This window comes from the organism of the source record quoted next, unplaced genomic scaffold (assembly GCF_019419815.1).
Source record: "Pyrus x bretschneideri cultivar Hongxiangsu unplaced genomic scaffold, Pyrus_bretschneideri_v1 Contig34, whole genome shotgun sequence".
Classification (NCBI taxonomy): Eukaryota; Viridiplantae; Streptophyta; class Magnoliopsida; order Rosales; family Rosaceae; genus Pyrus; species Pyrus x bretschneideri.
The window spans coordinates 1,805,928-1,820,685 of record NW_025999657.1 but is presented as its reverse complement, the minus strand read 5'-3'; the positions used below and the strand labels follow the sequence as shown (position 1 = coordinate 1,820,685).

Genomic DNA, 14,758 nt, shown 5'->3' with positions numbered 1-14,758 from the left:
ACGATCGAATTAGTTCATTATATTCATATAGGGTCAAGGAGTGTAGCTGTAAAAATCATCAAAATCGGAGTTGAAATAATCGTTAAATAGTGATTTTTCGTTTATAACCAGTCGAAAAGTTTTGTCCCGTTACTTGATTTCTGAATGTTTATTTTTTGTGATTTTTGGTGTATATGATCTCGAAGTATATACAAACAAGTTTGACAGTTGAATCGTTAAAACTAGTTTCGTAGAATGCGTATTCCATCAAAACAATAGATTCACTAATACTTACAGTTTATTTATATTTAGTGTAAATATTTTAAATTGAAGATCGAATTTAGTCATTGTATTCATATAGGGTCAAGAAGTGTAGCTGTAAAAAATCATCAAAATCGAAGTTAATAACCGTTAAATAGTGATTTTTCGTTTATAACCGTCGAAAAGTTTTGTCCCGTTACTTGAGCTCTGAATGTTTGTTTTCTATGATTTTTGGTGTATACGATCTCAAAATATATACAAATAAGTTTGACGATTGATCGTTGAAACTATTTTCGTAGAATGCATATCCTATCAAAACAATAGATTCACTAACACTTAAAAGAGTTTATTTATATTTTCATTAAGTATAACATAAGATTCACTAGTGTAAATACTTTAAATTTAAGATCGAATTCAATCATTGTATTCATATAGGGTCAAGGAGTGTAGCTGTAAAACATCATCAAAACGGAGTTCAAATAACCATTAAATCATGATTTTTCGTTTATAACCATCGAAAAGTTTTGTCCAGTTACTTGATCTCTAAATGTTTGTTTTTTGTGATTTTTGGTGTATGCGATCTCGAAATATATACAAACAAGTTTGACGGTTAGATCGTTGAAACCAGTTTCGTAGAATGCGTATCCCATCAAAACAATAGATTCATTTACACTTATAGTTTATTTATACTACTTTCATTAAATATAACATAAGATTTTGTGGTATCCACTAGTGTAAATATTTTAAATTGAAGATCGAATTCAGTCATTGTATTCATATAGGATCAAGGAGTTTAGCTATAAAAAATCATCAAAATCGGAGTTAAAATAACCGTTATATCGTGATTTTTCGTTTAAAACCGTCGAAAAGTTTTGTCATGTTACTTGAACTCTGAATATTTGTTTTTTTTTTTGCAATTTTTGGCGTATATGATCTCGAAGTATATACAAACAAGTTTGATAGTTGGATCATTGAATGCTGTGTGTGTGTGTGTGTGTATTAAGTAGCTTTAAATTTATTTATTTTGTACGTACAACACTTAAGACATTGAATGGTATATATATTTATTATGTAGCTTTAAATTTATTATTGTAGTCTGGATCGGGTTTTTGTTAGAAAAATATATTATTGTGGGTTTTATGTAAAAAAAAAAAATAAAAAAATAAAATAAAAATTGAAGGGAGTAAAGTCACATTTTCAGTAAATTTTATTATTTTCTTTTTTCCTTGAATTTGGACGGGAGCCAAAAATGGGACGTGGGATTTTTTTTTTTAAGACTTTCCGCGACCAATTTTTCGTCACGCAAAACTTTGCGCGACCAAACTCTAAAAATTTGGACGGGCACCAAAAATGGGCCATGGGAATTTTTAAAAATTTTTGTTTTAGTGGTCGCACAAAACTTTGCGTGACCAATTTTTCGTCGCTCAAAACTTTGCACGACCAACACTTCGTCGCGCAAAACTCTAAAAATTTGGGCGGACAAAAACATGGGACGCGGGAATTGTGCGACCAATATTTCGTCGCACAAACTCATATCCTTCGTCACGCAAAGTGATACCGTTTTTAAAACCAAAATAACTCCTCCATAATTTTCTCAATGTCCTTCTCTACTCTTACCTCTCCTCTCTCTTTCCCTCTCCCCAAATCCTACCCTCTTTCTCACACTCACTCCTCTCACTTAATCTCTCTTCTCTCTCTTCACTGTCTCTCACTCTCACTCTCACTCACTCTCACTCACTCTCTCATCTCTCTCTCACTATCTCCTCTAATTCTCTCACACTCACTTCTCCCTGTCATTCTCACTCACTCTCAATCTTGCCAAAAGGTATATTCTCCCCAAATTTTAATTTTTATCATTAGTATGTGTTTTTGGAGTTAGTTTTGAGTTTGGTGCAGGGTTTGGGGTCGAGTATAGGATAAGGAGTGGAGTTTGGGGTCGGATTTGGGGTACACCAATTTTAGGGGAGATTACGCCAATTTTTTGTTATTTTTTTGTTATTTGACCATACATTTTTTTTTTTTGTAGGGAATTGTTTAGACTTTGACAGCTAAAGTTGAGGATTAGAACGCTATCGAAACATATCCCCCGCCACTACCACCACAATAGACTTGTATTAGGATTTTATTATTGTACTTTGTTAATTTATGTGTACATTTTGAATATATTATATATATTCAAAATTTGATCACTATTTTTCATATGCAATTTTATTTTGAATATGTCAATTTAAATTAAAGTAATTAAAAAAATAAAATCATACAATTAAATTAAATTTAAAAAGTAAAAATTTGAAAAATCTTGCGCTACCAAATATTTCGTTACATAAACAATTAATATAAGAGAAATAATAAAACAAAAAGTCAAAACCTTGCGTGACAAAATATTTCGTCTCGGAAAATATTAAATTAATTTATTTTAATTAAAATTTTTAAAAACAAAAAATTTAAATTTAAAATATTTCGTCGTGCAAAGCTTTGCGTGACATTATCTTCGTCGCACAAAGTATCTTTGCATGAAAAACTACTTCGTCGCACAAAGCTACTTTGCACAACAAAATACTTCATTGCACAAAGATACTTTGCGCGACAAACTAATTCGTCACACAATGATAAACTAAAACAAGACTTGAGAAAATTAGTATCAAGTCCCTAGTTTCTAGTGTTCATTGACTAAGACCTTAACAATTTTTAATACTCACACCCTTATTAATATATTAAAAAATGTTCCCTTTTTTAATATAAAATGTACCCATTTTTTATATAACATTCATTCAATCTTTTCTCTGATCCATATTTTAAACTTATATAGGTACACTCTATTTCGTTGATTTGAGAATGTATCCATGTCAAGTTTAATAGAAGAAATTTAATAATGTTATTAAGCCTAATATATTGATTTTTTTTTTTTTTGGAAAAATGTACCCCCATGTTTTGGTACAATAATTTTTTTATTAGTTTTGATGAACATACCCATGTATATTTGTATATATAGATATATATACACAATATATTGAAGAGTATAATCTATCTTTAATATTTTTAATCCCATAAATTATGAGTTTTATTTAAAATCTCATTAATATAAATAACTACAAATTTTATTTTTAATTTAAAAATATAATAACCTGGAAATACATTATTACATTAATGTCAAAGACTTCAATCAAAAACTAAAAACCACAAAGATTTCACTTAAAGAACATTGGTAGTTAGGAACAACATCCAAAGTGTCTCAAAAGACTTTGACTTTTAAATACAATGTATTCGTGCCAATTAGATTCCAGTCAGCTGGTGGCTATGCATCATGATATCACAGCCCTAATTTTTATGAGGTAATGGTACGGTATGGGTTTGAAATTAACCTGCAACGCCACCATTGACCATTCCCCTGCGAAATCCATGGACCACTTAATCCCAACCAAATATTCTCTAGATTTCGACTCATGATTTTCAAAAGATTATAGTTATGATTTGGAGTGGATCCTAATTCCCTTCCTCATTATCCTCAATGCCTATGCTGCTAGCTAGTATATTGGATTTGATACACATAAAAGAGAATTCTTTTTGACTTGTTACTACGTAAGAGAGAAAATGATAGAGAGAATTGTGATGATAGATTAGCTATTAGTGCACCACTAAAACCCTAGTGTGTTTTTAACGTTCTACTATTTGCTTAACTGCTAAAACAGATTCTCATGCATCCACTTTCTATCTGTTACTGAAAGCTACGGTACATGAAAGCCCTCTTGGGCTACTTGCAAAGCAATTTCATGGATTCCTATAGGTTGAACCCTTGAAGTTAACCAAATTCTCACAACAACCTTAAGATGATCAGAAGCGTTGTGCTTTATTCGAAGTATTGGATTAACTAATCCACTACGTAGAATATACCTGCTTAGAAATTGCTAAACTAATGGCCTAATAAAATCCTGAATTATAAACCCTAGCTAAGGTTATAAGATATAGCTACGAAAATTACTTAAAGTAGCAGCAAGCTAAATCTTGAAAGCTAATGAGAAATCGACGGATGATTGTTAGTCATATATGCTATGCTCAAGATGCTTGAATTTCATGTAGCAATCTATTCAATGTGCGAGATTGTTCTTTTAAGAGACTATATCATCAATCTGCCACATCGCCACACAGAGTATAAGGTCAACGACAATCAATAACTCAACAACTTAAGTCAAGATTATTGGGGTTGTTATCTTTAAGTGTAGTTAGCTTATTTTTGCTCACCACCATTTAGTGTGATGTATGCTCACCACCCTATTTATCACCGTTAAATTAGTTTGAATTTTGAGATTCGTGTAGTAGATATGCACAAATCTCAAAATTCAAACTCATCTAACGGTGATAAATAAGATGGTCAGCATACACCACACTAAATAATGGTGAGCAAAAATGCACTCTAATTTAGCTCATTTTTGCTCACCACCATTTAGTGTGATGTATATCACCGTTAAATTAGTTTGAATTTCGAGATTCGTGTAGTAGATATGCTCAAATCTTAAAATTCAAATTCATCTAACGGTGATAAATAAGATGGTCAGCATACACCACACTAAATAATGGTGAGCAAAAATGCACTCTAATTTAGCTCATTTTTGCTCACCACCATTTAGTGTGATGTATATCACCGTTAAATTAGTTTGAATTTCGAGATTCGTGTAGTAGATATGCACAAATCTCAAAATTCAAATTCATCTAACGGTGATAAATAAGATGATGAGCATACACCACGCTAAATAATGGTGAGCAAAAATGCACTCTAATTTATATCATTTTTGCTCACTACCATTTAGTGTAATGTATGCTCACCACCCTTTTCAATTATGTGTTATGTGAGTTTAGAGAAGTGTACACAAACTGAGTTGTAATAATCATTTTGTGCAATGAGAAAATAAATTTATATTATGGTATCAATTGCCACTGGCTTCGGGCATAATGGAAGTAGTAAGTTAAGGTATGAAGAACGGACACCCGTGAAAGGTTCTAGAATATCAGAGAATTTATGAACGCTCTTGCTTTTATTGATAACTAGCCTTCATGCACGCACTCAAGCACATGCAGAATGCATTTTTTAAATCACGGTGTGCTACTCGCGATTTACATGTTTTAAATATATTTATATGTGTAACTTGACAAAAGGAAAGTCAAATATTTGAAGTAAATGAATAAATAGATCATGCTAGAAGAAAACCCTCATAAACCAATTAAAGCAATTAAATCCACATAATAAAATCGGTCTCCATTGAATTTATATTAAGAATAGAGAAAATAATATTTAATAAACAACTGATTGAATCACATTATTGCTAGTCCATTGTGAGGTTAAACTCACCCCCTCCCCTTGTGTAGATAATATTGTTTGTTTAAAATAAAAAAATTGACCACTAATTTAATTACATTATTATCCGCGTGTGAAATACTTTTTTATAACTGGCACTACATGCCTCTTAAGATGTTTTGAATGTATTTAAAAATAGAGAAAATAATATTTAATGAACAACTGATTAAATCACATTATTGCTAGCCTATTATGAGGTAATAATTATAAAAAATAAAAATAAAAACTGTACAAAAAAATTTAATTATTAAAAAACACTATTAAAATAACAAAAATACATCTGTTACATTTGATGCATTATTTTGGTTTGCTTTTGAAGTTTTTTGTGTGAGGAGCATTTTTGTCCAATTCTTTTTTTGTGAAGCTTGTGACACCAAAAAACACTATTTATTGGGCCATTGGCTTTATATATAAACATAGAATGAAAAAAATGAATGAAATTCAATCCTAGTTGTTTAAATAGTTCTACAAAACCATAAAATCGAAAGGAAATAAAAAAGAAAAGTAAACAAATACACAAGATAAATAAAATCTGTTTTTTACCCACACACACCCACACCCACTGAACGATCTCAAACGCCCAAAATCAAACTGAGTTTGTGGAAAAATCACATGCTTCATTTGTCTTATATCTTTCCCTTTTCGAAAAGATTTCCTGGAATGAGAACAGACTCCGACAACTCGAAAAAGCACTATTAAACACATAAAACACTATCCACGTAGGAAATCACTATTCACGCCAGAGTTCACCAATCTGAGCTACTCTTTAATCCCCTTCTTGAAAAGAACTTGACCTAGAGTTATATAGGTACAACGGCACATCATCAAGGTGAAAAGCATAAAGATCACTGAAAGTACTAAATTAATAGGAGTAGGATTCTCTCCCCTCCTATTTTCATCCCATTCTCTTCCTCCCCTTCTCTCATACATTGTTTTTTGACTTATTGTCTCTACAAAAAAATAAATAAATATAAGATGTTAACGTGGTTTAAGCGTGACCGTTCAAATAGGAGGAGAAGAGAAGGGGAGAGAGATTAGAAGGGAAGAAAATCCTCATCCAAATTAATATCCCCATTGTTGCTAGCTAGCAACTCCACCACATAAGCATTGTCATCAATCTTCTTCAAGATCTTACACATGGCCAAACTTGCGTGGCTTGAAGAACTTATTGTAGGTACCTACCGGAAAAACTCATTCTTCAGAAAGACCATGACGGAATCGTCCTCTAGGAAAACTTGGGAAGGCCTCTGCTTGCTGGAGAATCTTTTTACTAGGGACCCAATTTGCACTCGAAAGTTTTGAATCATCCATTTGTTCAATTAACAGGTTCGTTTAAGTACTAATAATTATATCGTTCAATTCAGTCTACAAGGCATTGAAGTAATCAGCAAGTAAATGATGAAATTAATTAGTAATATTGGTGTAAATATATCGTTGTATAAAATAAAAATAAAAGATAAGAGTGTTGTTCTCCAAGGCCTAATTAATAAATATTTTGCACAAAGCCGTCTTCTTAACATCAAAGCTTAAACATGTTGTAATGAATCAGCACCCTAGTCAACTGAAAGTTATAGTGGAGAGGGCCATGGTCTTGTACTGTACTTGATTCAAGACTTTACATTCCTTATGTGGAATAATACTCAAAACAATTAATGTAAAGATAAATGTAGATGTAAGAGCAATGTTTAGGAGATCACATCATAAAATGGCATAAACTCAATGGTTCACATACATGTACACATTACTTGACATATCAAATGATTTTTCCATATTTAAAACACAATCGTGGTAACTTTTTAAAACTTCTCTCCCAGTGTGGCAGGTTACCACTCGTTTGGTACCTTATACAAAATTTTAAATTGACTCTAAACATATTACCTCCACTAAATCATTTTTGAGTTGATCATATAAGATAGAGCATATCGATCAGGATCTTGAAATAAAAATAAAAAGCGGATATTGACCAATCAGAATTCATTAATTAACACTTTGTTTAATTTGTACCAAAATACATGGATATCTATTGATGCTGGTCACTACAACTGTATCAGCAGCAATAGTGAAAGACATATTATATCCTGTTGAGGAATCAGGTCCAATTATTCTTGACACTGATGAGACTGTGTGAGGAAGGAAACCTTTCGGCTTTTGCTGCTTTATGAAAGTGTTGGAATGGATGCTTGTCACATCTTTTCAAAGTTTCTGGTGATGAGGAAATTCCAAAAGATATATTGGGTCAAAGTCCCTCTTAATCTTTCAAAATGCTTGCGCCTTTTTCTATCTTATTCTGCATGCTCTCTCCTAGAACACAAGAACCAGATCTTTGGGGCTACTTCTTATTGGGACACTCAAAAGATTTTATATATATATATATATATATACACATATATATATATATATATATATATATATCTATATATGTTTGTATACATGTTTAGATAGGTCCTTTAAGGAAGAGATTTTCTTTTTTTGAAAAAAATGGGGATTAGTTGTGAGACTCGTTCTACATCGAACTTTAATGATTCAACACATCTATTTTATAAGTCTCGATTTATAAATCATCCTTGCACAAATTCAATTCGATCAAAAACCATTTGCCTAATTAATTATCACAATAAAATTTCATTGTTTCTTATAGAACAAACAAAGTGTTCGTCAATTTCTTTGAACTCAATTAGATGTCTCATATATTTCCGATTTGGCCAATATTTTGCAAGAATGATCTAAGAAGTGCAACTTGAAAAATAGACAGTTCGGATCATTAAAGTTTGATATAGTGTGAGCTCCATAAGGACCCCATTTAAAAAAAAAAAAATAGAAATCTGTTCCTCTAAAGGCCTTCTATGTATAAATATGTGTGTGTGTGTGTGTGTGTGTGTGTGTGTGTGTGTGTGTGTGTACATACACTGTGTAGTGTACGTATGTGTGCATTAGAGAGGGAAGGGGGGGGGGGGGGTGTGGGGGGAGGAGGGTTTAACGGTCATTTTAAAACTTGGTGCATGCTTTCACTAAAGGTAGGGACACTCATTTGGGTTCTCACATTTCAATCTTTAGTGAAAGAATCAAGCAATAGACCATTGCCCAAATGCATATTTAAACCCTTCACACCCAGCTGTCACATGGAAGCCAAAGCACTTAAACTTATCGTAAGTTGTAGCACAAAAAGCATGGCCACCACCACCAGCCAAACTACAGCACCCAGCAACAGCACCACCGCTGCTGCCGCCATTTGCTTCTCCAAGTATCTTCATTCGCTGTCCCAAACACCCCACAGACTTAGGAGGAGAATGCTTGCCACATGGACCCCTGACGAAGAGCTGAACCAAGTGAGGCAAAGGTCAGGGGCAGACATGAAAAGGAAACTCAACTGGTATGATTTGATGGCCCTCGGCGTTGGAGGAATGCTTGGTGTTGGAGTCTTTGTCACAACTGGACCTGTCGCCCACCAGACGGCTGGCCCTTCCGTTTTCATTTCCTATATCGTAGCTGGAATGTCAGCCCTCCTTTCTTCCTTGTGTTACGCTGAATTCTCTGTCCAAATCCCAGTTGCAGGTGGTGCCTTTAGTTATCTCCGATTGACCTTTGGTACGTACATACGTATGAAAATTTATTTAATTAGCCTACTTACTAGCTAAATATATAAATATATTCTTCAGCTTCTTCTTTGTTAATTACTTTCATTTGTATAATGAAGGAGAATTCGTGGGTTACTTTGCTGGGGCTAATATACTTATGGAGTACGTATTATCAAACGCCGCTGTTGCCAGAAGTTTTACTGAGTATTTATCCTCTACATTTGGAGAAAATGATCCAAGGACATGGAGAGTAGAAGTGAATGGTTTGGTAAAGGGATATGATATGTTGGACTTCCCAGCTGTTGCTGTTGTTCTTATTCTCACTCTCTGCCTTTGCCATAGGTTACATGATCTTCCTACCTATAATTTTTTTTCCCTTCCTTCTACTATATATTATATTTTACTTTCCTATTTTCATAATCTATGTGACCAACATTTTGCAACTGGCAAGAACTTTTTTAGAGTATTTTACACTAAAAAAAGTCCAAATATTTATCACTTACCATTTATTTTATTTTAGTATATATTACCATTGCATATTGATAATAATTTCTCAAGTGTTATTTTTTATTTTTTTTGGGCTCTCAAGTGATGGTATCTTTAATTTGTTTGAGTGGATCATGAAAATGATGGGTGATTTATATTAATTTCTTTTTTTGGATTAATAATGCAGCACAAAGGAAAGCTCCCTGTTGAACTTAATTATGACAGTCTTCCATGTGGTTTTCTTTGGATTTATTATAATTGCTGGTTTCTGCAATGGGACTACCAAAAACTTGATGAAGCCAAAAGGAATTGCTCCTTATGGTGTTAGAGGTGTTCTTGATGGGGCAGCTAGGGTTTACTTCAGCTATATCGGCTATGACTCGGCTTCAACCATGGCGGAAGAGATCCAAAACCCTTTGACGAGCTTGCCAATTGGAATCGTTGGTTCCGTTGTCATCACCTCTGTGCTTTATTGCCTCATGGCCTTGTCCTTGTGTTTGATGGTTCCTTACAACAAGGTAACATTTTTTGTTAAAAATGAGTACTATAGGCAAGTGATGGATTCGCCCTGGTGGATAGGGCTTTTATGTTCAACGCATTATGTCCAAATTTCAAATTCTCCCTCCTTTTAGTCTAACTTAGATTAGTATTTTCGCTGTATTTCTAATGAATGATCTGGAATTAATCGCTGAAATGCATGGATTGATAGATAACAGAAAAAGTGGCATTTTCGACGGCATTCCAAGAAATTGGTTGGGGATGGGCAAGCAATGTGGTAGGGGCTGGTGCAAGCTTGGGGATTGTCGCTTCACTTTTGGTAGCAATGTTAGGCCAAGCAAGATACCTTTGTGTCATTGGAAGGGCCCGGCTGGTGCCCTCATGGTTAGCCAAGGTCCATCCTTCAACTGGCACTCCATTGAATGCCACCCTTTTCTTGGGTAATTTAGTAAACCTTTGACTATATTCGCCGTGGGCGTGTAATAACTGTCACGCTTACGGGAGAGTTCAACTCTTTTTATACTTACAAGTACTCATCTTGAATTGATTTTTAAGTGTTGAAAATGCACCCCTTTGGTCATATAAGATAAGGAACGGTTAAAGAAAAAAATAGAGTGGAAAACCGAACAAACTGATGAATAGCCTTTGCTCTCCTAAATATGATGCAGGACTTTGCACAGCATCAATTGCGCTCTTCACCGACCTCGAAATAGTAATAGAAATGATCTCTATCGGTACGCTCTTGGTGTTCTACCTTGTGGCGAATGCTCTCATTTACCGGCGATATGTGATCATTAGCAACAACCCTCCATTTCAAACTCTTTTGTTCCTCTTCCTCCTCTCATCAAGTGCTATTGGCTTTTCCATGTCATGGAAGTTTCAGCAACAATGGTGGGGACTACCACTTTTCGGGGTGTCTACAGTCACCATCATTGCCTTCTTCAACTACGCCGTTCCTTGCGTTCGCCATCAGATAGGGTGGTCGATGCCATTCATGCCATGGCCTGCTGCACTGTCCATCTGCCTTAATGTGTTCCTCATGACGACACTGAAGAAGTTCTCGTTCGAAAGGTTTGCAATATGGACATGTTTCATAACGCTGTTCTATTTGTTGTATGGTGTTCACTCAACCTATCAGGCAGAGGAGATGGGGAGTGGTGAGGATGAAGTGAATCCAAGCTCGGCTGTGCAACAAACTAAGCTAGACAATATGCAAGTACTTTGACTAAATTATGTAATATCTTCTTTCTTCTTTATTTCTATTTTTTGCTTCCTATAGCAGTTTTTGTGGTATTTAAGTTTGGGTTTAGGAGTTCCAATCAAGCAAAAAGGAATTCCAATGAAGCAAAATAGCAAAGTTAATTCTGTATGAAATTACCGTATTAAAACAAAGAGTAATGGAAAACCAAAGTGCTGTCTATGTGTGTTGAGGGATTCTCGGACAGAAGCTTCCGTGACACGTCATTCGCCTGCAACTGGTTCCCACACCAGCCTGTTTTGGAGGAGTCGAATGAAGGTGGGATCACCTTATGTGTGTGTCTTAAGCGGATTATGACATACATGGGAAGCCCCTACCCAAGAATTTTTTTTTTTTTTCAAAGCAAGGATATGATGTACCTTTTTTTTTTTTTCTGCGGTTTTCCATATTTGCTTCATCTGTAACTATCATCACAGAAACTCTTAATGGGAGCGGAAAAAAGATGATTGGGATCACTCAGCAGGTAAATGGTGGACACTAAACTAAAACAATATCATGGTCCAAGGATAAGAAAGGGGGGGATTATGAACCTCTAAGAAAAAAAGTCAACTTTTCATGATTTAATTATTTTTAACGTATTATTTATCTTTTTCAACTCTCAAAATCCCTCTTACTGTTAGAACAAAATCATAACCAATGAAACTACAAACACATCAATGGAGAAAAATTATTTTGGGTTTTTATCACAAATGGTCCCCAAAATTGATCCTCACCATCAAGATAGTCCCTGAAATTAAAAATCAATCAATGTAGTCCCTGAAAATAGATGTCGCAAATCAATATGGTCTTTCCGTCACAATTCTGTTAAAAATTTCGTTAAGTGCTGATGTGGCACATAAATGGGTCCCACAAGATTTACAAGTTTTTATCACAAATAGTATCTGAAATTGACCCGCACCATAAAGATAGTCCCTGAAATTGACCCACACCATCAATATGGTCCCTGAAATAGAAAATCATTAAATGTAGTCTTTGAAAATAGATGTCGCAAATCAATATGGTCCTTCAGCCACAATTCTATAAAAACAATTGTTATGTGCTGATGTCGGTTTAATAATTAATTAAAAAAAGCTGTCTAAATCTTTTGTGCACAATGGAAATTTTTATTTTTTTTTTTTCTTATTGTAGGGCCTACTTCGAAGAGAGCTCTCTTCCATAAATTCTCAAAGGCACAAGGTTAACCAAGGCCTAAGAGGGGGTGTGGAAATAGTTTTTAACCAACAATGGACGCATCTTGGTTATAATCTCATTATCTCAAGGTAAATCTCGTCGTTCTTTACATCACCAGACCACCAGGGAAGCGCCAAACAAGCACTCCAAGATTAAGGTTGTGAGGATGTTGATCGTCCAAATGTTAACGGCGATGTCCCAAAAGTCGTGGTCGATGGGCCAAGCCGTCACCAAAAGTGATCTCGATCCAGGTTCAATTCGGTGAAGGGTGTCGAAGTGTGTAAAGATGGGTGTATAGAGATTTTTTTTAGAGAATAGAGAGTGAAGGAGGTATAGAAATACGGACTGAGATTGGAGGTGATTGCAGGACTGGGTTTTTGGGTTGACAATTTTTTTATTAACTATAAAATTATTAAGCCTATTTGTAATTTTTTTTTTTTTAAATTTAATTAGACTTGTGTGACCTATTTATGTGTCACATAAGCATATAATAGAATTTTTGACAAAATTGTGACGGAATGACTACATTGATTTGAGACACTTACTTGAGGGATTACATTGATCAATTTTCAATTTCAGGGGCTATTTTGATGTTGCTAGTCAATTTCATGGACCATTTTGATGTCATGGATTAATTTCAAGGACCATTTGTGAGAAGAAAAAAAAAACTTATAGGGCTCATTTATGTGTCACGTCAACACTTAACATATTTTTTAACAAAATTGTGACGGAATGACCACATTGATTTGTGACACCTATTTTCAAGGATTACATTGATTGATTTTCAATTTCAGGGATCATTTTGATTGTTAGACTCAATTTTAGGAATCATTTGATATAAAAACTCAATTATTTTTTACGAATGAAACATGAAATCAACATTTCGGAAGTTTCACAGGAGGTAAGACTTCGTACTTTTCATTGTTTTAGTAATTTCAATGACATTGGAAATTATTTAAGCCTGCTTTTGCTTCCAAAAATACCTGCGTTATTTAAGCTATAAGCCCGTGTTATTTAAGCTTTTCTAATGTACTTGTGGATATTTATGAGTTCAGGAAAGGGATCCTCTCCAGATCCCTTCCACCTAATCCTCATGAGCCACAAATCCGGACCCTTGAAATTTGATCCAACTACTAAAGTTATTATAACTTTTAATGAGGCCCCTTGTTTTTAGCCGTTGGATTAAATTTCAAGGGCCCGGATTTGTGGGTCATGAGGCTTAGGTGGAAGGGATCTGGAAAGGATCCCTTTCCCTAATAACCCTGCATGCAATTCTCCAAATGCCTACTTAGGAAGCAAAAACAGGCTTATCGTAACCCAGGAATAGCTTAAATAACGTTTCTATTTTATACTATAAGTCATAGAAGTCAGATCATGCAAACACAAGAGCTAGAATCTGCTCAGTCTGTATCGCAGTGTTGCAATTTAATAGGCTTAAATTAATGAGTAAATTGTAGCAATGGTCCCTTAACTTTAAGTCAATTGGAGCAATGGTCCTTCAACTAAAAATTCATTACCATTGGTCCCTCAGCTCATCAAAACGTGCAGCTATGGTCCCTCAACTAAAAATTCATTACCATTGGTCACTTAGCTCATCAAAATGTGCAGCTATAGTCCCTCAACTAAAAATCAATTACCATTGGTCCGGCAACTTTAATCCAACTGGAGAAATGGTCCCTTAACTTTAACCCAATTGTAGTAATGGTCATTCCAACATAATTCATTTTGACAAAATTCCAACGAAGTTGACGAAAATGACCATAGTTACACATTTTGATGAGTTGAGGGACCCCAATTGTAGCAATGGTCATTCTAACATAATTTATTTTGATAAAATTTTAACGAAGTTGACAAAAAGAATCATAGCTACACATTTTGATGAGTTAAGGGACCAATGGTAATGGATTTTTAGTTGAGAGACCATTGCTCCAATTTGATTAAAGTTGAGGGACCATTACTACAATTTACTCTAAATTAATTCATAGAAGGCCTTTCTTTCTTCCTAATACCCTCTTGTGATTAGTTTGATCCAAGGTGAATCGTAGGGTTCCAGTTAAAGCTCCAATCAAAGAGGTACTACCTTCAATGGATTATTTTGATCCAAATCTTGATGAGATTATCCGTGTGCTTTATTTTTCTTTTCCATTTTGATGAGCTTATTGGGTGTATTAAGATTATTTT

The 14,758-nt window shown here is 34.3% G+C and overlaps 1 protein-coding gene across 1 annotated transcript; it reads left to right on the top strand.

Moving 5' to 3' along the window:
- Nucleotides 1-8,633: 8,633 nt before the first annotated feature.
- Nucleotides 8,634-11,938, top strand: LOC103937903 (cationic amino acid transporter 6, chloroplastic-like). Its single transcript, XM_009347881.3, has 5 exons — nt 8,634-9,175; nt 9,285-9,507; nt 9,839-10,169; nt 10,361-10,589; nt 10,818-11,938. Exons 1-5 carry the CDS (start codon nt 8,710-8,712, stop codon nt 11,372-11,374), a joined length of 1,806 nt encoding a protein of 601 aa, XP_009346156.3. The 5' UTR covers nt 8,634-8,709; the 3' UTR covers nt 11,375-11,938.
- Nucleotides 11,939-14,758: the final 2,820 nt, after the last annotated feature.

Excerpts from the sequence above, each read along its gene's own strand:
- LOC103937903 (XM_009347881.3), top strand. The coding sequence starts at position 8,710 with ATGGAAGCCAAAGCACTTAAACTTATCGTAAGTTGTAGCACAAAAAGC. Across the intron at positions 9,176-9,284 it reads TTATCTCCGATTGACCTTTG|GAGAATTCGTGGGTTACTTT; the intron begins GTACGTACATAC and ends TGTATAATGAAG. Across the intron at positions 10,590-10,817 it reads GAATGCCACCCTTTTCTTGG|GACTTTGCACAGCATCAATT; the intron begins GTAATTTAGTAA and ends AATATGATGCAG.